General features: G+C 56.9%; 1 protein-coding gene and 1 long non-coding RNA gene across 3 annotated transcripts; one reads left to right on the forward strand and one right to left on the reverse strand.

The window, feature by feature from the left end:
• Positions 1–636: 636 nt before the first annotated feature.
• LOC138846206 (uncharacterized) lies at positions 637–4,925 on the reverse strand. The gene is made up of 2 exons (XR_011383658.2): positions 4,811–4,925; positions 637–865 (listed from the first exon to the last, which is right to left on the reverse strand). It is a non-coding gene; the product is annotated as an uncharacterized LOC138846206 (long non-coding RNA).
• A 101-nt stretch (positions 4,926–5,026) lies between these two features.
• ALOX15B (arachidonate 15-lipoxygenase type B) lies at positions 5,027–21,362 on the forward strand. Of its 2 annotated transcripts, XM_089317202.1 has the most exons (15): positions 5,027–5,397; positions 12,934–13,101; positions 13,186–13,411; positions 13,641–13,722; positions 16,065–16,187; positions 16,402–16,505; positions 17,524–17,696; positions 17,916–18,062; positions 18,149–18,352; positions 18,958–19,044; positions 19,187–19,356; positions 19,507–19,628; positions 19,736–19,836; positions 19,914–20,084; positions 20,507–21,362. In XM_089317202.1, exons 2-15 carry the CDS (start codon positions 12,955–12,957, stop codon positions 20,684–20,686), a joined length of 2,037 nt encoding a protein of 678 aa, XP_089173328.1. In that variant the 5' UTR covers positions 5,027–5,397; positions 12,934–12,954; the 3' UTR covers positions 20,687–21,362. The 2 variants fall into 2 exon arrangements, with proteins under 2 accessions (XP_089173328.1, XP_089173329.1); XM_089317203.1 differs by lacking the exon at positions 5,027–5,397 and having other exon boundaries at positions 12,918–13,101.
• The last annotated feature ends 6,124 nt before the right edge of the window (positions 21,363–27,486 follow it).

Here is a 27,486-nt window from a genome sequence, read left to right on the forward strand (position 1 = left end):
GGCCGTGCACTGCGCTGATCCGAAGGCAGGAGCCAGGTGCTTCTCCTGGTCTCCCATGGGGTGCAGGGCCCAAGCACCTGGGCCATCCTCCACTGCACTCCTGGACCACAGCAGAGAGCTGGCCTGGAAGAGGGGCAACCGGGACAGAATCCGGCGCCCCGACCGGGACTAGAACCTGGTGTGCCGGCACCACAGGCGGAGGATTAGCCTAGTGAGCTGCGGTGCTGGCCCAAAAATGCTTTTTTTAAGTTATTGACATGTTTATGCTTGGGTTTGCTGGTCGAACAAGTTATATTTGTGCTAGATATTCAAAATATATTTCCAACTACAGGTACTCTTTTAATTTATAAAAGACTTTAGACTTTTTGGCAAATACTTTCATAAGTTGTTATTTGACAATAAAATCGCTTGCTAAGTTTTCACTTAATATTAAATTATTGACAGTAAGTAATCTAAAAAGCCTGTATTCTCTTTAAGATGAGAAACTGATTCTGCTCTCAATTCTCCATCAGGACATACAGTTTGATCTTCAGACCTTATAAAAGTAATGGCTAACGTTTTTCTGTCGTCGTGCCTGGCCACATATAACAGCTAGATTTATTTTGCTATGAATACAGTAAACAGGCAAAACCTTCCTTTTCTCTTTTTAAAGATTTATTTTATTTACTTGAAAGACAGAGTTACAGAGGTAGAGACTGAGAGAGAGGTCTTCCATCCGCTGGTTCACTCCCCAGATGGCCACAATGGCCAGAGCTGCGCCTATCCGAAGCCAGGAGCCAGGAGATTCTTCCGGGTCTCCCACATGGGTGCAGGGGCCCAAGGATATGGGCCATCTTCCACTGCTTTCCCAGGCCATAGCAGAGAGCTGGACAGGAAGAGGAGCAGCCGGGACTAGAACCATTGCTTCATGCCAGGGCTTTAACCTGCTGTGCCTCAGCGCCAGCCCCCAAACCTCTCTTTTCAAACCAAACTAATGGAGAGATCCAAAGTCTTACTAATTGGTTCAAAATGGTTTGGATAAAGTGCTCTTCATGTTTGATTTTATAGATGCCTATGACAACACATTTCTAGCCCAGGCCACCAGAGTAGTGACGGGACTGAGCACTCCCTTGGCTGACATCCTAAAGGCCTCCTCTGTGGTCTGCTTTAACAAGGAGGAGTGAGCTGGACAACAGGAACAAAGTAAGCACAGGTGACAGCCAGTTAATACCAGCTTTCCACAGTGATCTGCCCTCCAGGACACCCAACAGGCCAGTCCACCCTACACGGCATTGGTTTTCGATGTGCAAACCAGGGCTTCAGACAGACGGAAGCCAGTCTCTGAAGAGCCCTGTTAGCTCTGCCAGCCCAGAGCTGGGTCACTGGGAACGGAACTGCCCTGGAGTCGAAGGACTCCTAGGTCAGAGCCGCAGGTCTTGTTGGCTCTAAGCTAAAACGCCCTTCACTCTGCTCAGCTTCCAAAGTGACCACCGCCATCAGGGGGACAGCCTAGGGCCAGTAACCTTGTAGGCAGAGCTGTAGGGTTGCTTTGAGAGACCCTGTCTATTCTTTTTTTTTTTTTTTTTTTTTTTTTTTTTGACAGGCAGAGTGGATAGTGAGAGAGAGAGACAGAGAGAAAGGTCTTCCTTTTGCCGTTGGTTCACCCTCCAATGGCCGCCGCGGCCGGCGCACCGCGCTGATCCGATGGCAGGAGCCAGGAGCCAGGTGCTTTTCCTGGTCTCCCCATGGGGTGCAGGGCCCAAGCACTTGGGCCATCCTCCACTGCACTCCCTGGCCACAGCAGAGGGCTGGCCTGGAAGAGGGGCAACCAGGACAGAATCCGGCGCCCCGACCGGGACTAGAACCCGGTGTGCCGGCGCCGCTAGGCGGAGGATTAGCCTAATGAGCCACGGCGCCGGCCCAAGACCCTGTCTATTCTATACTGACCTCTTATTCAGGCCAGCTCTGCTCCCAGGCCACCTAGGCAATGGGAGTCAACAGGGTGCCTGCCCCAAGAAGGTTCACACCCACCTGGCTTGGACAGCACCTTTCATAGGTCCTCTAATAATGACTCTGTCCTTTGTTTTAGTCCCCGTGTACTTAATGTGCTTGTTGGATTTGTTTTCTCCAGATTTAAAGCAGTGAACTCTAGATGGCCATGCACATGAAATCCTGGGTGAAAGCAGTTTTTGGAAGTTAACACTGCCGCCCCCTTGAGAGGCCACCTCCTGTTGGAACCCTGTTTTGACTGCCACTCCCCACTCCACACCCTAAGGGACCCCCAGGACAATGACCCCCTGTCAGCAGGAAGTAGCCAAGATGAGATTGATGCTTTGGGTCCCTACAATGGAAGGGTGTGGATTACAAGAGGGGGAGGGCTGAGGCCGTCTGGTTGGGCTAAGTGTCTGTGGGCCCCTCAGGCTTTAACAAAAAGTCTTGTACACACAGGCTGTAAGCTGTGAACAAAGGATTTACTCTGAGACCTGATTCCAACTCTGTCCACTGTGTACACTGTACCCAAAGCTAGCAAAAAGGGGCTGGGTCCACCAAAGCCAACACTGGCTCTTAGCACCTGCCATTCCGGCTGTCACCAAAGGCCCCGTGGTAGTTCTGGTCCTAGTTGGGTCAGTGTGGCAGGCACTGCTGCCCTCAGCACAGCACTCTTGGTTCTGGGTGGGCTAAGTACTTCCCAGATGCCAACATCAGCCAGCGCCAATCTTCTATTGACCTGTTACACAGCCTAGAGTCTCTTCCAGGGGTTGTCCTAATTGAAGGACCCTACATTCTTAACCAGTTACTAAATTTCATTAGACAAAGTAACAAAGCTTCTGTTAAACTCATGTATATACATACCTATTACTCTGCCCTAAATATCCTTCCAGATCCATACAATGTGGCTGAATCAAGGATTTGCTTATTGTCAAAACATGAAGGGGGGAATGAGGTAACACCTTGACAGTAGGGACTTCATTTTGGAGCACCTGAGACTCCATCTTGAGAAAGCACCCGCCCCCCGCCCCTCCACCATGAGACGCTGGTGGGAGACCATGATCTAAAATACTCGGACAACAGCAGTCCACTACATCACACCTGGCAGCCTGCGTCACACTTGGCAGAGCATAGAAACCCCCAGCATGATTGCTCAAGCTGGGGAGTGGATAGGCTGCACCTGGGTTAATGATGAAACTGCAATTTGTCTATGTCCTACGTATGATTTAGGCCAATGCCTGGATTAATGTCAAGATTGTAATTCATATTGACAAGGTTGTAACTGGTATTGCCAAGAATATAATTGATATTAGTTTCGCATAGGTTTTAGGTCAGCTTGACCCCGGTAACCATGTGTTCCCCCCTGATCCTAGCAACCATGTATTCTTCTCCCGATTTTGCGGTTTCTGCCTGTAGCTTTGGGCTTCGGGGTTGAGAATTCTTTAGGGCATGAGCCCACTCCACCGCTGGCAATAAAGGACCATCACATTCTATCCACGTGTGGTGCTCCTCTGTTTGCACTCGCTCAGTACAACACTGGGAAGCAGTGGTGACAGCTCAAGTTCGTGGGTCCCTGCCGGTCACAGGGGGGCTCCAGAAAGAATTCACAGCTTCCCACTCTGGCCTGGCCCAGCCATGGCTGCTGCAGGCACTTGGAGAGTCAATCAGCAGATGGGAGATTCTCCCTCTCACTCCTCTCTCTCTCTCTCTCCCCCCTCTCAAAAAAAAAAAAAATTTTTTTTTTAAATTTTACAGGTTATAAAAAGTTGAGTTCGCTTGAAAACACGGGACTTACCCTACCCTACCTACTTGGAATGTCTGCTCCCAGCACCCTCCATCGGAGACCTGAGCTGGGTGGTCCTGGCTGCCCCTTTCCCCACCACCACCCCTGCTTGGTCAAGGAAAGAGGGACATGGGGGGCGCTGGGTAATCCTTTGATCCCTGCCCCGCCCTCTCCAGAGTGATTGACACATGCAAGCTTAACTGCTGAGTTGTGGCTGGGGCGATTTCCTGGTCTGGCTTTGGCTCAGCTGCCTCTGAGGGGCCTCCTTGCAAAGCCAACGAAGTGGAGACCTCACATCACCTGGTTTTGTGGGGTCTTCCCTCAGTATGGGAGGGGGGGAGATCGGTTCTGGACCCCACCCGCCAAAATTACCGGGATACAAGTTCCCTGTTGCGGTGGAGCTGCTACGCCGTGTCGCTGAGGAACCATGACAAGAAAAACCTGTACGCGGTCAGTCAGTACAGATCCAATTTCATTTAAAAAAAAAAAAACAAAACTTTCCATCCAAGCTCAGCGGAAGCCATGAATGCAAACCCCTGGGTCTAGAGAATTTTTTTTCTTCAAGGTTGTCTTAAACTTGGGTAGGCTTGGGGTTCCCACAACGTGTGGCTCCCCCCGACTGAAATTCACTCGCGCCTCTTCATCCCCAAGGACCCCTCAAAGGGCAGCAGGTGTGTCTCCGCAGCCTGGCAGTGGGCGGCCCCCCACCCCCACCGCGTGCTCTCTGGGAGGCCCACGGGGGTGCTGGGCTGGGGCTTCCACTGGCTTCTTCCCAGGTCCTCTGCGCGGGGCACCCACTCCCGCTCTGGAGGGCTCCTCCTTCCTGGATCAGCGAGCCTTCCCCATGGCATTTGCTGGAGGAAAGGCAGCCCTTAGCCCACACACTGCCTCCCGCCCACCCCTACTCCCCTCCCTCACCTCCTGGGCCCCGGGGGGGCTGGGATGCCGGAGGACAGGCGATGGCAGGGTGGGTTCCACGAAGTCTCAGAAGGCCTTGAGGGGAGGGCGGCTGACAATGCCCATGGGTTTTCTCTTTCTGAGACGGGGACCACTTCGTACCTGATGGTTTCAGCCATGGGTCTTGGTGCTAATTCTGCGGCCATGGACAGGCTTCACGCCAACACCTTATCACACAGAACTGAAGGACAGTCGCCCTTCTGCTCCAGCCAACCGCAGATCAACGATATCTGGGGAAATGCTATTACCTGGCTGCCGCCGAGGGGCATGTGGTTAAGCCTAGGACGGCGGCATGTGCCCTGAACACTCACGGACTTTGTCCTTGTCCTGGTTCCCGCCGCGATCCAGTACAGCAACGTTTACGCTCTGTGAGGTCTTGTAAGTAATCCAGAGACGACTGAACTCACAGGAGGGCCGCAGAAGTTCTCCAGGGGTATTTTATAGAAAGAATCTGGGAGCCCTTGGAGTTTGGCGTGCCAGAGAGTTCAGGCTGAATTCCCCGGGGGTACTGAGGGGCGGCTCTCTGCCTTTCACGAATGGGCTTGCGCCAGCCAGTGTGGGCTATCGCCACGCACCATTCCTTTAATGCCACACGCGAGAACTTCTGTTCCTCACCCCGGTGACGTCTTCATTGTGATGAGATGTTGGTCCACCTGCTTAAAATGTGGAGCAGGCATTCGTTGTAGCAGGTAAGACGTCACTGGGGACACCCACACCTCACATCCCAGTGCCTGGGTTTGAGTCCCTACTCCTCCGCTTCTGATTCCAGCTTCCTGCTAATGTACACTTGGGGCAGGGGCGCGCTGGCGATGGCGATGGCAATGACAATGGTGATAGCGATGGCTTTGGCTTAGCCCGAAACTGTAGTGGGCCTTTTGGGAGTGAACCAGTGGATGGACTCTGCCTCTCCCCCCCCCCCACTCCCTTTCAAATAAAATGAAAATAAATGTTTATTGACTTGAAAACTGGAAAAGCAGATGAATTGCTTTTCCAAAACTGTGCTCATGACTGCAGATTCAACAAATGGCTTTCTCTTCTTCTCCGCCTCCTCCCCCAAACCAGCAAGCCCAGCACCTAGATGACGGTGACCACCCTTTGTCACTGGCCGCCCGCCCGTTGTCTCCTGGGCCTCTCTGGGCTCTCACAACACCTCCTCAGCCCTGGGCCTCCGCCAGAACACCCCTGTCTCTCCCACCTACTCTGCCTCACCTAGGGCCGCGTGGGTTCTCCCGTATGTCATTGGCAGGTGCCTGGGTCACCCCCCCACACCAAGGCTGAGCCTTTATCTCAGGTCGGGTGGGCACCAGAGCTCCGGTCACCCTCTCTGCGTGGGCCGGGAGCCAGGTGGTGGCTTCGCCTGGAGTCGACTTGCAGGGTTGGTGTTAGAGGTCTGCAGTGAGAGGCTCTAGGAGCCCTGAACCCCGCTTCATGCTGTACAGTGCCACCAAGTGGCAGAAGCCTTCCTGGCTCTCGGAGAACAGGCCCAGGCCCCGGCTCTTCGTGGATGAATTCCTGTGTCCCCGGGGCAGGGCCTGCACACCTCAGCTGTCCCCAGACCAGAGCTTGTCCCACAGACTGGACCTGCCAGGGGTCAGAGTCTCCCAGAAAAGGCCAGGAGCCGAACATGTTCCTGCAGGAGCCAGAGAGGGGGCAGCGTGGGCGGAGACGTTGGCTTCCCTTTGAAGGGAGAATTCTGCCCGCAGACGAACATGCTGCTTCAAGGAGCCAGACTAGCGAGACCCTGAGGCAGGAGCCGGGGCCAGGGGGCCAGAGCCTGGCACGGGAGGGATTACCGGGACTGCAGGAGGAGAAGTCCTCCTAAGAGGATTAGAGAGGGCGGCTTGGCCTGGGAGTAGGTGCTTTGTGGTCCAGAGAGTTGCAGATTCCAGGACTTTCCCCCGAGGTTCCTGTTTTCTCCTAAAGCAGGAGGTGAGCTCAGCTTCCAAGCCCTGTCTTCCTGGGTGCTGGCTAGAAGCTGCGCTAAGCACTTGACTTGAGAAAGCTCACTGAGCACCTGGGTCTCCTCCCAGCGGAACTCCATCTTACGGGAGACCCCGCAGAGGTTCAGACAGGCCACGTGACCGCCAGAGTTCCCGGCAGACATTTGAGAAAAGGCTGATAAAGGGCTTTCTTCCCAGCGTCCTTGGGGATGAGGGTGGTCAGGTGTCAGCCATTAGCAGGATGAGACGGGAGAGGCAGGGAGAGGGCTTGGGGAAGAGGAGTCACCCCAGAGCCCTGGCTCTCCCAGGCCTTTAGCCTCCTGCAGCCTGGAGTCCCTGGGTGTGGAGGCCCCGAGGAAGGGCCCGCTCTGTGTCAGGGCCCCCTGAGGCTTCAGGGAGTCAGCACAGCACCCAGGGGTGAGGCAACCACGGAGCTGGGGCAGGGGAGGCGCCGCTCAGGGAAGGAAGATGGAGTGCCGGGGCCTGTTCACTCATTGCTGGAGACCACGGCTACTTCCCCCCCAGCAGGGAAGACCCCCACCCACAGAGTGGGGTTGGCATTGTGGTGCGCTGTGGGTTAAGCCTCCGCCTGTGACGCCAGCATCCCATATGGGCTCTGGCTCAAGCCCCAACTTTTCCACTTCCAGTCCTGCTCCTTGCTAATGCTCCTGGGAATGGAGTAGACGATGGCCCAAGTGCTTGGGTCCCTGCACCCACGTGGGAGACCTGGATGGAGCTCCAGGTTCCTGGCTTCACCCTGGCCCAGCCCTGGCTGTTGTGGCCATTTGGGGAGTGAACCAGTGGATAGAAGATCACTCTCTTTTCCTGGCTCTCCCTCTTAAATAAATAAATAGCTAGCTAGATAAATAAATAAATAAATCTTGGGGCTGGTGCTGTGGCGAAGCGGATTAACGCCCTGGCCTAAAGCGCTGGCATTCCATATGGACGCCGGTTCGAGTCCCAGCTGCTCCACTTCCAATCCAGCTCTCTGCTATGCCCTGGGAAAGCAGTAGAAGATGGCCCAAGTCCTTGGGCCCCTGCACCTGCGTGGGAGACCCGGAAGAAACTCCTGGCTCCTGGCTTCGGATGGGCGCAGCTCCGGCCGCGGCCAATTGGGGAGTGAATCAGCAGATGGAAGACACCTCTCTCTCTCTCTCTCTCTGCCTCTCCTTCTCTTTCTGTGTAACTCTTTCAAGTAAAATAAATAAAATCTTTAAAAATACATAAATAAATAAATCTTTAAAAAATGCCCTGAACGCCAGCCAGAGCTGGCAGAGGCTGTGGATGGCTTGGAAATGTGTGGCATTCATCACACAACAGCCTAGGGGAGCCAGAGCTTCTCTCTCAGTGCTGGCTGACGGTCCTCGGAGTGTGCCCGTGACTTTCCCTAGTGTGGCTCTGCAGCCCAATGCGGGGGCTCCACCAGGGCCATCTGGGGACAAGACAGGGTGGCAGGAGGATTTCAGGGGAAGCATCCTGGACACTGACTAGCACATTAGCTACCTCCTGTGAGAAGCATGACCTACCTCGGGGCTGTGTGTTGCCCAGGGTTTACCGCTGCCTGGGCACGCTCTCCTCACTACTTCTGAGAAGTCTCACCTCCCCACGGTGCATCAGTGCCAGCGTGGTGGGAAGCACGCAGCCAGCCTGGCGTCTTGCAGGAGTCCTCCCCACTTGGCACAGCGGCTGCACCCAGGGGTGGGTCCCTGGTCCCAGCCAGCAGTGCTGACACTTGGCTGGGTACTTAGACCAGGAATGAAGATGCTCCCACACCCATCTCCTGCCTTAGACAGAGAAGGTGAAAACAGGAGCTGTGGGGGCAGCGGGGTGGGGTGGGGTGGGGGTAGGAGTGGGACAACTAGCCATTCCTAAATTCCTACTGTGCTCCAGGCCCTCGCTGCAGCCCAGCTATCTCCTTAGACTCCTCTTATAATAAATGCTCCTTTTTGCTCAAGTTCTCCCTAGTGAGCCTGTGTTGCCTACCCACAAAAGAGTTCCATTAACCCCATGTCCCCAGTCTACCTCCTATTCCAGACCCACCATGGGCCTGAGCCGTATCTTACCTTGAAGATGACACTAATGTATTTTTTTTTAAGATTTATTTATTTGAAAAGCAGAGTTACAGAGAAGCAGAGGCAGAGGCAGAGAGAGAGGGGGAGAGAGAGAGAGAGAGAGAGAGAGAGAGAGAGAAGTCTTCCATCTGTTGGTTCACTCCCCAGATGGCCGCAATGGCTGGAGCTGCGCCGATCTGAAGCCAAGAGCCAGGAGCTTCTTCGGGTATCTCACACAGGTGCAGGGCCCAAGGACTTGGGCCATCTCCTACTGCTTTCCCAGGCCATGGCAGAGAGCTGGATTGGAAGTGGAGCAGCTGGGACTCAAAACTGTGCCCATATGGGATGGCGGCGCTGCAGGTGGCAGCTTTACCCACTATGCCACAGCGCTGTGCCCTCCCCCCCCCCCCCAGTTTGGTTTTTAAAAACTTTTTTTTTTTTAATACAAGGAAAGTTAATTTCTTTCTGTGCAAGCATCTTCAGGTCTCTCCAGTTTTACAGTTTGTGCTCATACCTATGATTTTAGATGATTAAGAAAGAGATTCATTTTTATAGGTTGAAGAGGTCCCGAGGAAAGTGTCTGCTTTTGTTCTGTGGTTTTGCGGCCACGGCATTGGCTCTGAGCTCCTGACGCTCTGAAAGGAACCACACTCCCGGTGCCATGGAGCCGTCCTCATGAGCAGCACTGCCAGCCCCTGGCCTCCTCCGTGTCCATACGACGGGTCCCGTCCTGGCTAGGGGCGTTTAAAGAGGCTGCTTTTAGGCTTTTATTATCATCCAGGAATCCTTAATCAAAGGACATGCCCAAGCCAGTTGGAACAACACCACAGCCCTTACTGGTGTGCACTGTATTGCCAGGCAGAGTGACAGTCAGGGAGGGCAGAACCACCAGGATTCACCCCCAGGAGCAGCCACGGTCTCAACCCCACCCACTGCTCCTACTCTCACAAGCAGGAGGGCTGGATTTTAGGTTGGAGAAGCCATAAGCGGCCAGCGTTGCGGCGCAGCCGGTTAAGCTACCGCCTGTGATGCCAGCATCTCACACTGAAGGGCCTGCTTCCAACCCAGCTCCCTGCTAATGCGCCTGGGAAAGCAGTGGAGGATGGCTTGGGGCCCTGCTACTCACAAGGGAGACCCGGATGGAGCTCCAAGCTCCTGGTTAGAGCCTGGCCCGAGCCTGGTTCTTGCAGCCATCTGGGGAAGGAACCAGCAGATGGAAGATGTCTCTCTATATCTCTCCCTCTCTGACACTGGTTTTCAAATAAATAAAACAAAAACACTTTCTTTAAAAAAAAAGAAGCTATAAAGCATCGCCACTGTTTCCTAGACTCACTGCATCTGGGCACACAGATGCGTGTGATACTGATATGTATTATGAGAGTGACCTACAACCAAAAAAATATTTAAAGTGTGCCTTATGCAAATTGCATATGTAAATGTGTCCTAGATGCAAATTCCATGTGAATTGCTCTTGCCTATGATTCACATGATAAACTAAAATTTGCCCAGGCAAGAGATAATAATTAAGGATGATTGATTTGGGCAAAGGACATTAACGGGCATTGCTACAAAACTAATATGCAAACAGCCAATAAACACATGTATATGTGACATCGCTAATCACTAGGGAAACGCAAATCAAAGCCACAATGAGATACCACTTAATTAAGAAAGGCTATCATCAGATAAACAATGCGGTGAGCACGCAGACAAGTCCAACCCCTTGCGCCCTGCTGGTGGGAAAGGATGATGGCATCGCCGCTGTGGAAAACAGTACGGTGACTCCTCAAACACTTAAACAGAGGCTTTGCATGTCATCCTGCAGCTCTGTTGCTACATCTGTCCCCTGAAGAGCTGCAAGCAGGCATTCCCACAGAGCCCAGCCAGGGATGAGGCTGGGGACCCGGGCGCCCTCCGCCCACAATGCACACTGTTGGCCCATCCTCGGACTTTAAGTTTGGTGTCCCACCCACGGCTCTATCTGCTCAAGTTCATCCCCTGTAGAAAACAAATCTCCCAGGACCTGGGGAGTCGGGAAGGATTCTCTCTTTAATAGTTACATGAGGTGCAGAAGTGTGTCTGGGGGAGGGGGCGCTTAACTGCCTCTAATAAACCAACAAAAACTCTACCGGGGCCCAGAGTTGTGTTGCGGCAGGTTGAGCTGCTGCCCACGACACCCGCATCCCATGTGAACGCCAGTTCAAGTCCCTGCTGCTCCACTTCCGAACTAGCTCCCTGCTAATGTGCCTGGGAAAGCAGCAGAGGATGGACCAAGTGCTTGGGCCCCTGCTACCCATGTGGGAGACCCAGATAAAGTTCCAAGTTCCTGGCTTCTGCCTGGCTCAGCCCTGGCCCTTGCAGCCCGTGGATGGAAGACCTCTCTCTCTCTGTGTCACTCTGCCTTTCAAATAAATAAAATAAATCTTTTAAAAAACAATTCATCCAATCACATCCCATTTCCAGCATCACCTGCATCCCATCCCCAGAAGCGTCAGTCTCCCGCCTCCTATGGCTCGAGGCAGCTTTAGGGTGGGGCCAATCTACTTCTGGACTTCCGCCCTCCCCTGTGTGTTAAATCCATTGCTGTCACCTCCATGCTCGTTTTCCTGCCCTTGCAGGTTTACACTTCAAGCCTGGTGTGTGTGTGTGTGTGTGGCTGCAAGTCCATCGGTCACTCTGACTGCACCCCCATCACTGCTCCAGGCAAAGTCGCCAGGCTGACAGTGGGATTCCGTCTTGTGCCCTCCTTGCTTGCACAGAACTGGGTTGATCCTCTGGGTCATGTTGCTCAGTGGGTGGCACATACTCCAAGAGCTTGTTGGCAGATCCAGGGGTCACTTCTTTGCCTCCCTCTCATCTAGCCTCTTAGCAACACGGAACACAATTGACCCATCCCTCCCTGTTTCTTCCCCCCCCCCCCCCACCTTGCATTGGCTGCTTCTGCCTGCCTTGGGCAACTGCCAAGCCTTGGAAGGCCTCGGGGCCCAGTCTGCTCCCCCTTCTCTTCCTTCCAACCTGTGACTCAGCACACCTGTGGGCTGGACGCTCCAGCCCAAGCTCCGTGCCAGGTGAGGCTTTTCCTCTTGGCTGTTGCAGTTCCAGGTCCAAGCCTCCAAATTTGTCACACACACCCCACGCCAAAACCTCTCAGTTCCCCTTGACATCTGTCTCCTTCACTGCACTCCCGCCTTCAACTCTCCAGCAAGCCGACCTCCTGCTCACCTGTGTGAGCTCTGGCACACACAGCTCCCTCTGCATACAGCCTTCCTCAGGCGTCCCCTCTCTGGGATCCAGCCTCTCTCCCCAGCACCCCCCCCCCATGCCAGCCTGTGTGACTTCCGTCTGCGCTCCCGGGTATCTGAAACTGTTAAATGAAGTATTCATTTCCTCATTGACTTCTCTTCGCACTTGATTTTTAATCTCCATGACAGCCAACACCGGGGTCTTCCTTGGGTCTTGCCAACAGCACCGAATTAGTTCTTAAATGAAATAAAATCATGTAAATAGTTCAAGGAGAGCTATAGGGAGTGGGAGGTGATGATGCCCAGGTTTTAAGGAAAAATGAATAGGGGCTGGCGTTGTGGTGCAGCGGGTTAAGCGGCCAACTGCGACACCAGCAGTGCATGTGAGCCCCACCTGCTTCCCATCCCACCCAGCTCCTTGCTAATGTGATTGGGACAGCCACGGAGGCTGCCCCCAAGTGCTTGGGCCCCTGCACTCACGTGGGAGACCCAGAAGAAGCTCCTGGCTTTGGCCTGGCCCAGCCCTGGCTGTTGTGACCATCTGGGGGGTGAACCAGCAGATGGAAGCTCGCTCTCTCTCTCTCTCTCTCTCTCTGTAACTGACTTTCAAATAAATAAACACATCTTTAAAAAAAAATAAAATAAACAAAAGGGGCAGGGCCACGTAGAACCTGGGTACCTGCTGGGTCCCAATCCTGGGTCTCTTCCCAGAATCTTGGCTCAAAGATGCTGTTCCCCAGACCTCAGCAGTTCCAGCCAGTCTGTGTCCCGGTAGCGCTCTAACTCCTCCCATCCCCCCGCCCCATGCACCAGCATCCTGCCTATCCCCCCTCCAGTCTCTCACTCCTCCACCACCCCCACCCCCACCAATCCCGGGCACTCGGGGGTAGTGGTAACAACCAGCCTGGCCTGAACAGGGCCTGTTGGGGCGGGATGGGGCGGGGCGTGTCCCCTGAGAGCCAGCCATAAAGCTCTGCAGTCCCACTCCACAGGACCAGACTCAGGCTGGCACCATGGCCAAGTTCACAGTGAAGGTTTCCACCGGAAAGGCCTTCGGGGCTGGCACGTGGGACAAAGTGTCCATCAGCATCGTGGGGACCCTGGGGGAGAGCCCCCCACTGCCCCTGGACCATTTCGGCAAGGAGTTCACCGCGGGCGCTGTGAGTGCGTGGAGGAGGTGGGCAGGGTTGGAGGGGGAGGGCTGGACAAGAGGGGGGCCCTCCGCAAGCTGACCCTCCCCCCAGGAGGAGGACTTCGAAGTGACGCTGCCCCAAGATGTGGGCCCTGTGCTGCTGCTGCGTCTGCACCTGGCGCCCCCCGCGCTGTCCCGCCCGCTCTGCCTCGCGGCGGCCGGCGACGCCTGGTTCTGCCGCTGGGTCCAGCTCACGCCGCCGGGAGGTGCCCCGCTGCGCTTCCCCTGCTACCAGTGGCTCGAGGCGCCGAGTAGCCTGGCGCTGCGGGAAGGGGCAGGTGAGGGCTGGGGCTGGCGCTGGGACGAGGGCCACGGGGAGTGTGGAAGGGTTAGCGGGTGTGGCCAGGGGGAAGGGGGCAGCAGAGAGGGACGGGGAAGGGGATCGTGGGGAGCAGCCCTACTAGAGGGAAATTGCTCTTGGGGCGAGAGGACCTGGTCAGAGGGTGGCTGGCGCCAGAGGTCGAGGGCTTCTCCTTTTCCCTCTCACGCACTCCAGTCTTCCCGCAGCCAGAGTCTCACGGGCCGACCAGCACCCCGCGCTCTGGCAGCAGCGGCAAGAGGAGCTGCAGGCCCGGCGCCAGGCGTACGGGTGAGGAGGCAGCCGCTGCTGGGGGCGGGGGGGGGGGCGGGCGCCTGTGACGGCACAGACTAGAGCTCAGCACCCAAGCCCTCCTATGAAATGCAAACTCTCAGGCCCCTGGGACCTACAGAATCAGACCTGGGTGGGCGGGGAAGTTTTTGTCCTAGGCCCCCCACAGCGCCCTTGAGGTTTGAAAACCCTGCTGAAGCCGGCGCCGTGGCTCAATAGGCTAATCCTCCACCTTGCGGCGCCGGCACACCGGGTTCTAGTCCCGGTTGGGGCGCCGGATTCTGTCCCGGTTGCCCCTCTTCCAGGCCAGCTCTCTGCTATGGCCAGGGAGTGCAGTGGAGGATGGCCCAAGTGCTTGGGCCCTGCACCCCATGGGAGACCAGGAAAAGCACCTGGCTCCTGGCTCCTGCCAGGATCAGCGCGGTGCGCCGGCTGCAGCGGCGGCCATTGGAGGGTGAACCAGCGGCAAAGGAAGACCTTTCTCTCTGTCTCTCTCTCTCACTGTCCACTCTGCCTGTCAAAAAAAAAAAAAAAAAAAAAAAGAAAACCCTGCTGAGTGCCTTATGCCGGCTGGCTCTCCCTTGCCCTGGGGCGTTCTCACAGATCCACTGGCTGTGTCCTCCAGAGATGAAATACACCACCCAGGCCCCCCCCCCCCCAATTCACCTTCCAGGACGACAACGCCCGGATGGGGATGGGGGCTCTTCCTCTGCCCTAGTCTCAGCCCTGGAGGTCAGAGAGCAGAGGTGGCCTCGGGAGGGCTGCAAAGGGAGCAGAAAACCCAGAATTGTTCTCAGGTGCCTACGTTCCCTGATCTTAACTTTGGCTGCTGTCTGCAGCCTGGGCCAGAGGCGTGTGCTGTGGGTCACAGCAGGCACAGGCTCACTTGGTTCCTGATGATTCTACAGGCGTCATGAATTATACCCTCAAGAGAACCACTGAGCCAGATCTGCCAGCAACACCCCCCTCCACCCCAGGGGGGCGGGGGTGGCCCAATGTTGAGACCTGCCGTATCCATGGAGATCCAGGGCCAAAGAGCTGTGAGGCCTTGGGCAAGTCATTAATTTCAGCAATCCTTCTTTTCTTTCAAAATATATTTACTGTATCTGAGAGGCAGAGAGACAGAAAGACAAGTAGAGTCCATCCCAGATGCCTACAGTGGTGCTGGCTGGGGCTTGAAGCCAGGAGTCGGAAACTCCCTCCAGGGCTTCTACATGGGTAGCAGGGACCCAAGTGGTAGAGCTGGCTTCCGAGATGCTGCGGCAGGACTCCAACCCAGGCACTCCAATATGTGAGCAATGCTGGTGTCTTGATCACTAGGTCAAATCCTTCCCTCATGTTCTTCCACGAAAGAAACCTATCCTATTTGCATTATTAGATAGAACAAATGAGAAAATGGTACAAATGCAGCTAGTGTCTAAATATGTGCTGTTAACAGCTAACTCCGTGGGTCCCAGCCCTCAGTACCCAGTGGGGGTCAGACGCACAGCCCCTCCTGGGAGCTGTTGGAAAAGCAGGCTCTGGGGCCCGCCCCTGGCCTACTAAATCAGAATCTGCATTTTTAAAAGGTCCCTGGGTGAACCTGAAAGCACACAGAAGTTTGAGTAGTGGGGTTTGGCCACCACCTGGTGGCAGTGTTCTCTAAGTGCAAATTGTTCTTTGAAGTCGAAAGCGCAAACCCTAGAGCAGTTATTGCAGGAACCAAAGAATGAGCGAATAAGAGGCGAGCTGCTGGGGGAAGCGATTTTGCTGTTAGCTGTGGGCTTGCTTCCCAGTTGGGTTTAGGGGTGCCTTAGGCCGGGGGATGAGGAGACGCCAGCGAGCTGGGCCGCCTGCTACAGCCCCCTCCCCAGATCAGCCTCCCCGCAGCACGACGGCCTGTGGTGGTCAGGAATTCTATGCTTGCAAGAACAAAACCCAATTCCGACTAGCAGATAGAAAAAAAAAAGGGGGAGTTTGTTAGCAGGACACAGAGGCACTTACAGGAGTGAGGGTAGGGAGTGAAGACCAGGAGCCAAGGTGACTCTCGCTTCTCTCTCTCGCTCTTTCTCTCCCTCTCTCTGCAGTGCAGGCTTTCCCAACTCCCCCGTGGAAAACGGTCTCAGCCCAAGCGAAGGGTCCTGGCTTGGGCCCAATCTCAGATTCCCTGGGAAGGACTCTGATTGGCTCAGCTCTGGTCGGGGGCTTAACCCTGGATCAGCCAGCCACGCCCAGGGGAAGTCTCCCTGCGGGAACAGGGCCAGAGCACATCCCAGGAAGGGTGGCTGGCCCTGGCTCCCTCTGCCCCCGTCCAGGGGCTCCCTCTGACCTGCCGCTGGCCCCCTGCCTGCTCTGACTTCCAGCTGGAAGACTTACCTCCCTGGCTGGCCTCACTGCCTCAACGAGGCGACGGTGAAAGACCTGGACCTCAACCTCAAATACCCTGCAGCCAAGAACGCCGCCTTCTACCTGAACATCGGCTCTGTGTGAGGGGGGCCTCCTGCCGGCCCCGCCCCTCCGCCTGCCCCCCCTCGGCGATACCAGCCCTACCCGGGCTCCTGTCCTCAACACCTCCCAAAAAGCAGTGGGGCCCCAAGCAGCGGGAACTGGGTCCAGATGCCAGGAGGGCTGAGGCTGGCTGGTGGGGCAGGGTCTCCCAGGGCCCCCTGCCCCCTCCCCAGCCCTGGCATCCCCCGGCAGGGTGGCAGAGCTGAAGATCAAGGGGCTGCTGGACCGCAAAGGGCTCTGGAGGAGCCTCCGGGAGATGAGAAGAATATTCAACTTCCACAGGATGCCAGCCATCGGTGAGGAGCGCGGGCTGGGCTTGTGGCCTCCTCCTGGGACGTCCCCTCCGTGGCTGTCAGGAGTCTCGGGAATCCGGGCACCGATGCCCTTGGTGCAGCCTGGAGGGATCCCTGGCCTTCCAGGAAACAGACATGTGTTGAGCTCCTGTCCATCAGACGCTGGGCTGCAGTGCAGTCCTTGTGCTCCCAGGGCCAGTGGCTATGGATTGGACTCAAAGTCAAATCATTCATTGCACTGGGGAGATGCACCCATTGGCTCCAAGGGCAAAAGGAGGGCCTACCCAAGCCTGGAGGGGACACTGGAGAGCTCTCCCTAGAGAGTGACTTATACGGAGGCCTCAAAATTGAGGCGGCCTCAACAGCACCAAAGATGGGATGTGGGGACACAGAGGGCTCCAGGCTCAGGGGCCAGTGGAGGGGACGGCCCCTGACACCTTCAGGGGAATGGAAGACGCTGTGGCCTGAGTGGGCTGAGCACGGGGAGGAAGCAGGAGAGCGGGGCACAGCGCACAGTGGTGCAGGACTGTGTGGGCCACAGCAAGTCTGTCCCGGACTGCTGGCTGGCAGGGGTCACCCAGCCAGATGTGCCCTGTAAGGGGGCTGTTGGGGGCAGGAGTGGAAACAGGACCATGAGCCACGAGGTGGTGGTCCAGTGAGGCAGAGCAGTAGAGACAGAGTGGGCAGGTGGGTCAAGAGGCACCAGGACTGAGCATCCGTGGGGCTTGATGGGCAGCGGAGGGGCGGGGCTGCCAAGGGAGAGGTCCCTGGGGTCTGCCGCACCCCACTGAGGGGATGACGGGCAGGGGGCGGGGCCGAGCCTACCTGTGGTATCTGATTTGTTGCATTTGCGGCTGGTGAGCCATGGGGGAAAAGGATGGCAGGTGCACCACGGGCTGGGAGATAAAGTTTGCTGTTTTGTCATGCGCAGTGACGGAAACTCGAGAAAGGTACAGGATGCCCAGAAGGCAACCACCTTGAATCCAGAGGTGACCAGTCCCCATGTCCCCTGCCCCTGCAGAGTACGTGTTTGACCACTGGCAGGAAGACGCCTTCTTTGCCTCCCAGTTCCTGAATGGCCTCAACCCTGTCCTGATCCGCCGCTGCCACCACCTCCCAAAGAACTTCCCAGTCACCGATGCCATGGTGGCCCCCGTGCTGGGCCCCGGGAGCAGTCTGCAGGCTGAGCTAGAGGTGGGGCGAGGTGGTAGAACATGGCGTCCAGGATCAAGCATGCGAGCCCACCCCCTGTGGGAGAGGGAGGGGTGCACTTACAGTTGTTAGGGCCCTACTGTGCATGTTCTCCCCAGACACATTCCTCCCCCAGCCTGGAATCCCCTCCCTGCCACCACTGCCCCACTCCGGCTCTAGAAAACCAGGTGCAGCCCCCAGCTCCCCTCTTTTCTCCCACAGAGGGGCTCCCTGTTCTTGGTGGACCACGGCATCCTCTCCAGTATCCGTACCAATGTCGTTAATGGGAGGCCTCAGTTCTCTGCAGCGCCCTTGACCCTGCTACACCAGCGCCCGGGGCGTGGGCCCTTGGTGCCGCTCGCCATCCAGGTCTCAGTGCAGCAGGGGCGGAGAGGGTCTCACAGAGTGATTGGCAGGCATTCACAGCCGCTTCCTCTCCACTGGTCCCCACTCAGCTCAGCCAGACCCCTGGGCCCAATAGCCCCATCTTCCTGCCCAGCGACGACAAGTGGGACTGGCTGCTGGCCAAGACCTGGGTGCGCAACGCCGAGTTCTCCGTACACGAGGCCCTCACGCATCTGCTGCAGGGACACCTGCTGCCCGAGGTCTTCACGCTGGCCATGCTGCGCCAGCTGCCCCACTGCCACCCGCTCTTCAAGGTCAGTGGCTCCACCAGGGGGGCCCAGACCTGCCCCTCGTGATGCCCCTTCTGAGCACTCTTCCCAGAGCCTGTGCGCAGAGTCCCCACCCTGCATCGGCAGCTTCTCCATGCACAGCTCTGGGCTGGGCTCTGAAGGGCCCCCAGATGTCCACAGGCCTGACGCATGCGAAGGGATGGGATTTCCTGTCCTGGGGTCCACAGCTGCTCAGTCTCTCTGGCTCTCACTGAGACAGGCTCCTGGGTCTTGCAGGCAGGCTCTGGTCTGTGCTCTCCAAGCCCAGCTGGTTCTCTCTGCCTGTCTGCAGCCCCCAGAGCCTGGCACTCGGAGGTGGGCTCTGGGGAAGTGCTCTGTAGTGCCAGGTCCCAGAGGTTAGGCAATCGCAGGAGGTCTGAGCTGGGAGGGTCACAGGTCTCATGCAAACCAGCCCTTCCTTCGGCAAAACAATCTGATGCCAAGAGAGAGGCAGGAGTGCACCCAGCATTGGCGGGACTAGCCCCCGTCATGGAGCCTGGAGTCCCGTCTTGCCCCTTGGAGTCTGCCAGTGAAAGAGCTGGGAGGAGGTCTGGGGCCTCCCTCAGCGCCGCCATCTCCCGCCCCTGCAGCTGCTGATCCCGCACACACGGTACACCTTGCACATCAACACACTGGCCCGTGAGCTGCTCATCGCTCCGGGGCAGGTCGTGGACAGGGTAAGAGCTGCTTTGGGGTGGGAGTGGGACATTCCTCCAACGTGAAGAATCAGGGGCCGTGGGGGGTGGGAGCGGCCTCTTCTTCCCCACACGAGCACTAGAGCAAGCGCCCAGATTCCCAGGACCCTGTCCTGTCTTCCAGTCCACAGGCCTCGGCATCGGAGGCTTCTCCGAGCTGATACAGAGGAACATGGAGCAGCTGAGCTATGCCACCCTGTGTCTGCCGGAAGATATCCGAGCCCGAGGAGTTGAAGACCTCCCGGGCTACTACTACCGGGATGACGGCATGCAGATCTGGGGGGCGATGGAGCGGTGAGACAGCTAGGAGCCTGGGAGGGAGACGGGGGGCCCCGGGGGGACTCACGGTGAGGGGAGGGCTGCGCATTACCGACACTGGGCAGAGTGGGCTTCAGGGATTGGTCAGGGCTGGAGGTGGGGACTGAACACAGGTGCACCTTGCAGTTTTGTCTCCGAAATAGTCGGCATCTACTACCCGAGCGATGCAGCAGTACAGGATGACCAGGAGCTCCAGGCCTGGGTGAGAGAGGTCTTCACCAAGGGCTTCTTATCCCGGGAGAGCTCAGGTACGTACGGGGACCCTGGCCCTTGGGCCCCACCCTCAGGTCTCTGCAGTGCAGCTCTCAGGACCGTGCCAGCCCCAGCCCCAGCCCCAGCCCAGATGTCCCTGCAGGTGTACCCTCCTCACTGGAGACCCGGGGAGCCCTGGTGCAGTACGTCACCATGGTGATATTCACCTGCTCAGCCAGGCACTCCTCTATCAGCGCAGGGCAGGTGAGGAAGGGCAGTGCAGGGGTGGTGGGATGTGGGGTGCTGGTGCCTCCACTTCATTCTGTCCCTTCCGGCTTCAGTTTGACTCCTGTGCGTGGATGCCCAATCTGCCGCCCACCATGCAGCTGCCCCCGCCCACCTCCAAAGGCCAGGCAACACCTGAGGGCTTCTTAGCCACCCTCCCGCCAGTCAATGCCACGTGCGACGTCGTCGTTGCCCTCCGGGTGCTGAGCAAGGAGCCTGGAGTCCGAGTGAGTCCAGGGCAGGAAGCCAGGCCAGCGGGACTGAGATCAGGGAGGGCGTGGAGTTGTCCCCCAGACGCAGCCCTGCCACGGGTCCCTTCCCTGGGGGACTTCCCGGCCTTGGGCGTCTCACCGTGAGGGCCAAGCAGCCAGATGAGATGATGATGAGAGACGCTAATAGCTGCAAGGGCAAGGTGGCATCCCGCTCATTTAAAACCCTGAACTTCAGACTCCCAGGATTTTGCTGCAGGGTGTGTGTGGGGAGAAGATCTGTTTGGTGGGAGGGCGTGAGTCTCAGAGGCTGCTTTGGGTCTGCACACCCCCTCCACCCAGGATGAGGGTCAAGGGCCCGAGCCAGCTAGGGAGGGTCACAGCGGCTCAGACGATGGGGACCTCAGCAGCCCCTCGGCCACCCTTGTGGTTGCCCCCAGAGGCCGCTGGGCACGTACCCGGATGAGCACTTCACGGAGGACGCCCTGCGGCGCAGCATCGCCGCCTTCCAGAGCCGCCTGGCCCAGATCTCGAGAGACATCCGGGAGCGGAACCGGGGCCTGGCGCTGCCCTACGCCTACCTGGACCCGCCGCTCATCGAGAACAGCGTCTCCATCTAAATCCCCGGAGAACACAGCCCCTCGTGGCAAACTCCTTTGACCACATTGCTTACTCTAGGCTAACGGACACCAGGGAAAAGACTCCCCCAGAAAAACAGGCCCCATTATACTCACTCCCCACCACCCGGAGAAACAAAATCAAAACCGAGAAGCCATAAGCCGACGGAGGACAGAATGCCCCACAGCGCCCTGCCAGGGTTTTGTTGCTTTGGCTCCCGGTGGTGGCAAGTGCATGATCCCGGCCTCTGACCACTGCTGGTGGACCGCAAGGTCACTTGACTCAAGGGCAGTCACTGTTTAGGCCGCTCAGCCACACAAGGAATGGTTCTACCCAAACTCGGCCTGGTGGGCAGGCGTGTGGCTCCCTCATTAAGATGCCATTTGGGACACCTGCCTCTCACATTGGAGTGCCTGAGTTCCAGTCCCGGCTCCTCCTCCAATTCCAGCTTCCTGCAAATGTGCACCCTGGGGGGTGCAGCTCACGGCTTAAGTGCTTGGGTCCCTGCCACCCATAGAGGAGAGCTGGACTGGGTTCCCAGCTCCTGGCTTTGACCTGGCTCGGCCCAGCTGTTGCAGACATTTGAAGTGAACCAGCAGATGGGAAAGAGACCTCTCTCTCTCTGACCTCTGCCTTTTAAATAAAAGTAAAATAAGTAAAGAATAATAAGTTAATTAAGTTTAAAAAATATATTGAAACCGCGCGAGAAGTTGGCTGTGACCTGCTGTCCCAGCTTTGAAATGAGAACACTGAGACAGGGCCGTTGGAGGCTCCGCAGGAAGAGGACTTCCAGCCCCAGGGTAGTGCACCTGTGCCCACTGAGATTTCCTCCAAATTTCCTCCCACCTGGACAAAAGGCACGTGCTGTACAGCAGGTCCCACTTCCCGGGGAGACACTCCCGGAGGCCCCTGTACCCTCCGTGCAGTGGGGGCACGCCTGCACCTCGCACGCCCTTGCTAACTCTGCTTCTCGCTCCTGCCTCAGATTCAGGTGAGGTCTGTTAGGGGCCCAAACATGGCCTTTTGAATTCATCCGCTGATGTTCCTGTCTCAAACGGCAGGTGCTGGTGCTTGGGGTTTTCCATTTCAATCATGTGTACAAAACAAAGGAGATAAAATGCCAAGTGTATACCCACATGTGCACCCCCAAATGCACAAACACAGCCACCAAAGTCCCTGGGGCAATGCCCAGAGGGCAGTTGTGAGTGACAGGCACTGGAACCACCCACCCCTCGTGGAGAGTCAGTGACCCTACGGTGACCTAGAATATAACTTCTTTGCTTTTAATCAACCAAAACAATTCCTGCTAACTTAAGCAAGAAAGGACTTTGTGGGAAAGAAGCAGTGCCATGAGGGGTGAAAGGGTTAAACTTTGCCATCTCAGGAAAGACCGGAAGCTGGGCAGCACCAGGCAACAGCACCAGCATCCCATATGGGTGCCGGTTCGAGTCCCAGCTGCTCCACTTCCAATCCAGCTCCCTGCTAATGCACCTGGGAAAGCAGTGGAAGATGGCCCAAGCGCTTGGGCCCCTGCACCCATGTGGGAGACCCAGAAGAAGCTCTTGGCTCCTGGCTTCAGATTGGCCCAGCTCCGGCCATTGCTGCCATTTAGGGAGTGAACCAGTGGATGGAAGACCTCTCTGTGTCTCTCCCTCTCTCTCTTTCTCTGTAACTCTGTCTTTAAAAGAAATAAATCTTCGAACGAGAGAGAGGAGGGCAGGCATGGAGTACAGCGGTGCAGATGCTGCTTGAGACGCCTGCATCCCATACTGGAATTTCTGGGTTCAAGTCCTGGCTCCAGTCTGCACTCCAGCCTTTTTGATAATGGGTACTGGGAAGGCAGCAGGGGATAGTTCAAGGATTTGGGTCCCTACCACCCATGTAGATGGAATTCCAAGCTCCCAGCTTCCGCCTGGCCCAGCCTCAGCTATTGTGGGCATTTGGGGAGTAAACCAGCAGATGGAAGACCTCTCTGTTTCTCTGCCCTTCAAATAAGAGTGGAAATGAACATTTTTTAAAAAATTAAGAAAATCGGGGCCAGCACTGTGGCCTAGCAGGTAAAGCCACTGCCTGCAGTGCCAGCATCCCACATGGGTGCCAGTTCAAGTCCTGGCTGCTCCACTTCCTACCCTGCTCTCTGCTGTAGCCTGCGAAAGCAGAACATGGCCCAAGTCCTTGGGCCCCTGCACCCATGTGGGAGACCCAAAGGAAGCTCCTGGCTCCTGGCTTCAGATCGCCACAGCTCCGGCCATTTTGGCCATCTGGGGAGTGAACCAGCAGATGGAAGACTTCTCTCCGTCTCTCCCTCTCTCTCTCTCTCTTTTTCTCTCTGACTCTCCTTCTCTCTCGGTGTAACTCTGACTTTCAAATAAATAAATAATAACAATAAATAAAATTTAGAAAAATAATGTAGCTGTTAATAAAGTCAACTCATAAATGCTGACATGGCAAAAATATTTATGGTACATTGTTATATAGGCGGGAAACAATTCACATATTTATATGCATATGATCCCTTTTATGGCTTAAAGCAAGCTAAAAAGCTGGCGCCGTGGCTCACTAGGCTAATCCTCCGCCTGCGGCGCCGGTACTCCGGGTTCTAGTCTTAGTTGGGGTGCCAGATTCTGTCCCGGTTGCTCCTCTTCCAGGCCAGCTCTCTGCTGTGGCCTGGGAAGGAAGTGGAGGATGGCCCAAGTGCTTGGGCCCTGCACCTGCACGGGAGACCAGGAGGAAGCACCTGGCTCCTGGTTTCGGATCAGCGCAGCGCACCAGCCATAGCAGCCATTTGGGGCGTGAACCAATGGAAGGAAGACCTTTCTCTCTGTCTCTCTCCCTCTAACTCTAACTCTGCCTGTAAAAAAAAAAAAAAAAAGAGCAAGCTTTTAAAAAAAGCGCGATTCAAACTTGAAGGAAGGTCTGGAAAAAATGCCATTTGAGACAGGAAGTGGAATTTTATAGCATAGCCACTTGGGGAGGAAGAGCGGGGACCTCAAATTGAGAGAGAGAAAGAAAAGAAACCCCAAAAGGAGAGCTCCAGGACTTTCTGATCAAACACTGGGAACAGCCTTGTTAATAAAGTCAGCCAGCCAAAGCCATCTGGGAGTGTGGCTGCCCTCTGCTCCACACCCAGGGCCAGGTCTAGATTAAGGAAAGCCGGCCGAGACACTGGTGGCGCCACCAGGATGTGAGGAGAACCCTTGGAGACCCCTCCTCTTGCATCTGCCTGCCCAGTGTTCTGGGGACAAAAGGGTTCCCTAGCTCCTGCCCTCTGAAGTCAGTTCTGATGGGGAGGAGCCCACCCGCAGTCCTGGCGTACACCCCCCAGCCCCAGAGAGCCAGAATTGGAACATTCTGGAAATCACAGGACATGCCCCTGTCCTTCTCAGACCCTCTTGTCTGCCCTGAGGAGGCGCACTTACTGCCAGCAGGTGATGGTGGGGGTGGGGAGTCTGAGGGCTCCACCCCCAATCTCCTCCCTCCTGGGTCACCCAGCCACTCCCAGCTCCTAGGGTTCCCACAGTGGCCAGAAAGTAAATTCTGTCAACTCAACTGCTTTGTCAAGCTCAGCCAGGATTACAAACGCTGCTGGCACCAAGCCTCCTTCTGCACGCTCGGGACACCTGCAGCCTCCATCCCAAAGCTGGTGAAGCTGAGTCAAGACCATGGAGTTGGTGTGCTGGCCATACCCCCCCACACACACACACACTCTATCCCTCCCTCTTTAAAAAATTTTTTTTTCACTAATTTATTTGAGAAGAAGAGTTAGAGAGAGAGAAGAGACAGAGAGAGGATTTCCATCCACTGGTTCACTTCCCAGATGGCCTCAACGGCCAGAGCTGAGTTGATCTGAAGCCAGGAGCCAGACTCCACTCTCACCCTAGAGCAGTCTAAGTAACCCCCCACCACCACCACCGAGTGCCTTAGCCTTCCTCCCAGAGCAGGCGGGATTCAGGAGACCCCTCGGGCAGCACCCAGACCTCATTTCTGAGAAACTCCTCAATGGCAGTCACCCAGCCAGCTGGAGCAGGGAGGCGGGGAACCCAGCTGTCCCGCACCTGCCACAGAGAGCAACGGCGCTGGCTGGAGGAGGGGTCAGGGGAGGCAGGGGACTGGTGACCCCCTGTGTGACCATCCACCTCCAGAGTCCACGTGTGAGCACTGGCGGGAGGACGCCTTCTTCATGCCCCCAGTTCCTGAATGGCCTCAACCCAGTCCTGATCTGCCACTGTCACTGCTTCCCAAAGAACTTAATGCCATGGGGGCCCCTTGCTGGGCCCTGAGCTTAGTCTGCAGGCTGAGCTGGAGGTAGGGGCTCAAGGCCAGCCTCCTTTCCCCGTGCTGCAGGAGCCACGTGCCCCAGGCCGCTACCCAGCCCTGGCTGCTCTCTCTCCCCTCCACTCCTGCCGCCCTCCTGGCTTTCAGCTCCTCCAGTGTTTTCTTTGGGTCAGCGACTCCCACTCACCCCCAAGGGAGGGGTGTTGTTCTGAGGCACCAAGGGGCTGGGGACAGGGCTGAGGGCGGCACGCTCTCTCCAGGTACTTTGCCAGCCTCCACGCTTCAGCAGAGCCTGACGGCTCAGAAACCATGGTGATGAGTTGGTTGTCATGGTTACTGAGGATGCCCTACCCCGCTCTCAGCCAGGGGCTCCTCAGAGCTGCCAGCTCTCTGGATGACCAAATGAGCTGCACCCTTAGCCTGGGACGGTGCCTTCTGCTTCACAAAGCTCTGATCTCCCGTGGGGTTCACCTCTCGATGATGCCTGGGCCTGACCACAGCACAGGCACCTGTCATTCTTGGGCTGGAACAACCCCACTGGCTCAAGAGAATGGGATCCCTTTCAGTGAAATCCTTCCGTATCCAGAGTGATCCCTCCTCCCGCTCCCCCTCCTCCTCCTTCCCCTCCCCCTCCCCTCCTCCTTTAGAGGGGCTCTGTATCTGCTGGACTGCACCATCCCCTCGAGCCTCCTTCCCAGCATTATTAGCGAGAAGCCCTAGCTCCTGGCCACAGCCCTGACCCTGCTGCCCCTCAGCTTCCAGGTCAGGTTGTCCTCAGACAGCCTCCTCCCGGGGCTGCGCTTCCTGATCCTGCCCAGCCCCTAGGGTTTGGCTTTGTTTGATTTGGTTCGGTGCTCCTTGATTTCCATCTTACTAAAAAAGACAGCGGTGATACTTAGTGTCAGAACAAATTGCACCTTGACTTAGATGTCGGAATCGCCTCCACTGTGAGAGTCCGTCAGGCTAATTAGCTTTCCCAAGATCACAGTTAAGCAGGGCGCTGGCTGCCCATCCTCACTGTACCGCACACCCAGTGCACTCAGACACCGGGGTCCAGGCAGCGCCATCTACCTGCCCAGTGACCCAGCTGAGGCCTGGCTCCTGCCCTGGGGTCCACACTCGGGTTTCCCGGTGCACGAGATGGTCACGCATTTGCTTCAAACCCACTTCGTAGCAGTCACACCTTGGCTGTGTCCATGCTGCGGCAGCTGCCCGCATGCCACCCCATCTTTAAGCTAGGGAGGAGCCCTCTGCTCGGTGCTGGGAGCTGGGAGCCGGGAGCCGAATGGGGCAGCCTCATCTGACCCCTGCCTGGGGCTCTCCCTCATCCCCACTACGCCTTCCACATCAACACCCAGAACCCCCTGGGCCTCTTTGCAGGGCCATGGAGCAGGGCAGGGAGGGTTGTGGTCCATCCTGGAGCCCCCGCCTGCCCCAGGCAGCAGTGAGCTCTTCACTTGGCACCACTCGGATGGCAGGGCTACCTGCAGCTGAAGGCCAAAGGGCTGGCAGCTGTTACCTACCGCTCCCTCTGCCTGCCACCTGGCCGATCCCCAGATCCAGGTCCTAGTCCTCTACTACAACCCCGACAATGTGCTCCAGTTCAGGACGGCCGCAGAGAGGTGAGGATCCCCGGGGCGGGGCCTGAGGGCTCTGGACCCCGCACCCTCTGCTTCACCAACCTGTCCCTACCTCCTGCCCAAACACACCTCGACCTCATAGTGCCTCCCTGCCTCCTCTTCCCAGCTGTGTGACCTTGGGCTAGCCCCTTAACCTCTCTGTGCCTGTTTGTTCATCTGACCTTAGGAGCAATAAGGGTGCCCCATCTTGTAGTTATATGAGCCTTCCATGGAGGGAGGGCCCCCCTGATTATTCACCCCATAAACAAAGTCACTGTGTCTGCCTCAGAGGAGACCGCGGGAAATACCCACACCCTCCACCCTGATGGTCAGGTCCTCCGGATGTCCCGCCTCCTGGTGGACAGCCGCCCTCAGTCTCTGGGGCTTAAGATGCTGCAGCGTAGGAGCCTCACTGGGCTCCCGGTTCCTGCCACGTGGGGCGACTCATTCCCTGCAGTGTCTCAGCCCCTCACTCCGCGGGCCCCTCCGCCTCACCCCACCCCTGCCCTGGTCTCCCTGTCCAAACACTGCCCCTGCTCCAAGTCCAGCTCATGTCCTGCCTCCTCCTTGAAGTTGTCCAGCTCCGCTGTGGGGACCCCGCTGGCAGGGGTTGCCTGTGCCACAGCCTTCCCAGCAGAGGCTCCCCATGTCTGTCCTGAGCCCTGCAGGGGCCGGGGGCGCGGGGGAGCTGCGTGGTCCTGAGCCCGGTCAGACAGTCCCGACCCAGAGGGGCCTGGGGCAGACTGCTCCTTCCTTGTGGCTTGATCTAGCTCAAAAGGCCGGAATGCCTACACCTGCCGGACCCTCAAGCAGGTCGGAGCTGGAGGACTGAGGCAGGCAGGCAAGCAGGCAGGCAGGCAGGGACGGTGGCCGGACACTTCTGCTAGTTCGAGGTCAGCAAGTGATTC

The sequence above is a fragment of the Oryctolagus cuniculus genome, chromosome 17 (assembly GCF_051225735.1).
Source record: "Oryctolagus cuniculus isolate XC-2025 breed Fujian yellow rabbit chromosome 17, ASM5122573v1, whole genome shotgun sequence".
NCBI lineage: Eukaryota > Metazoa > Chordata > Mammalia > Lagomorpha > Leporidae > Oryctolagus > Oryctolagus cuniculus.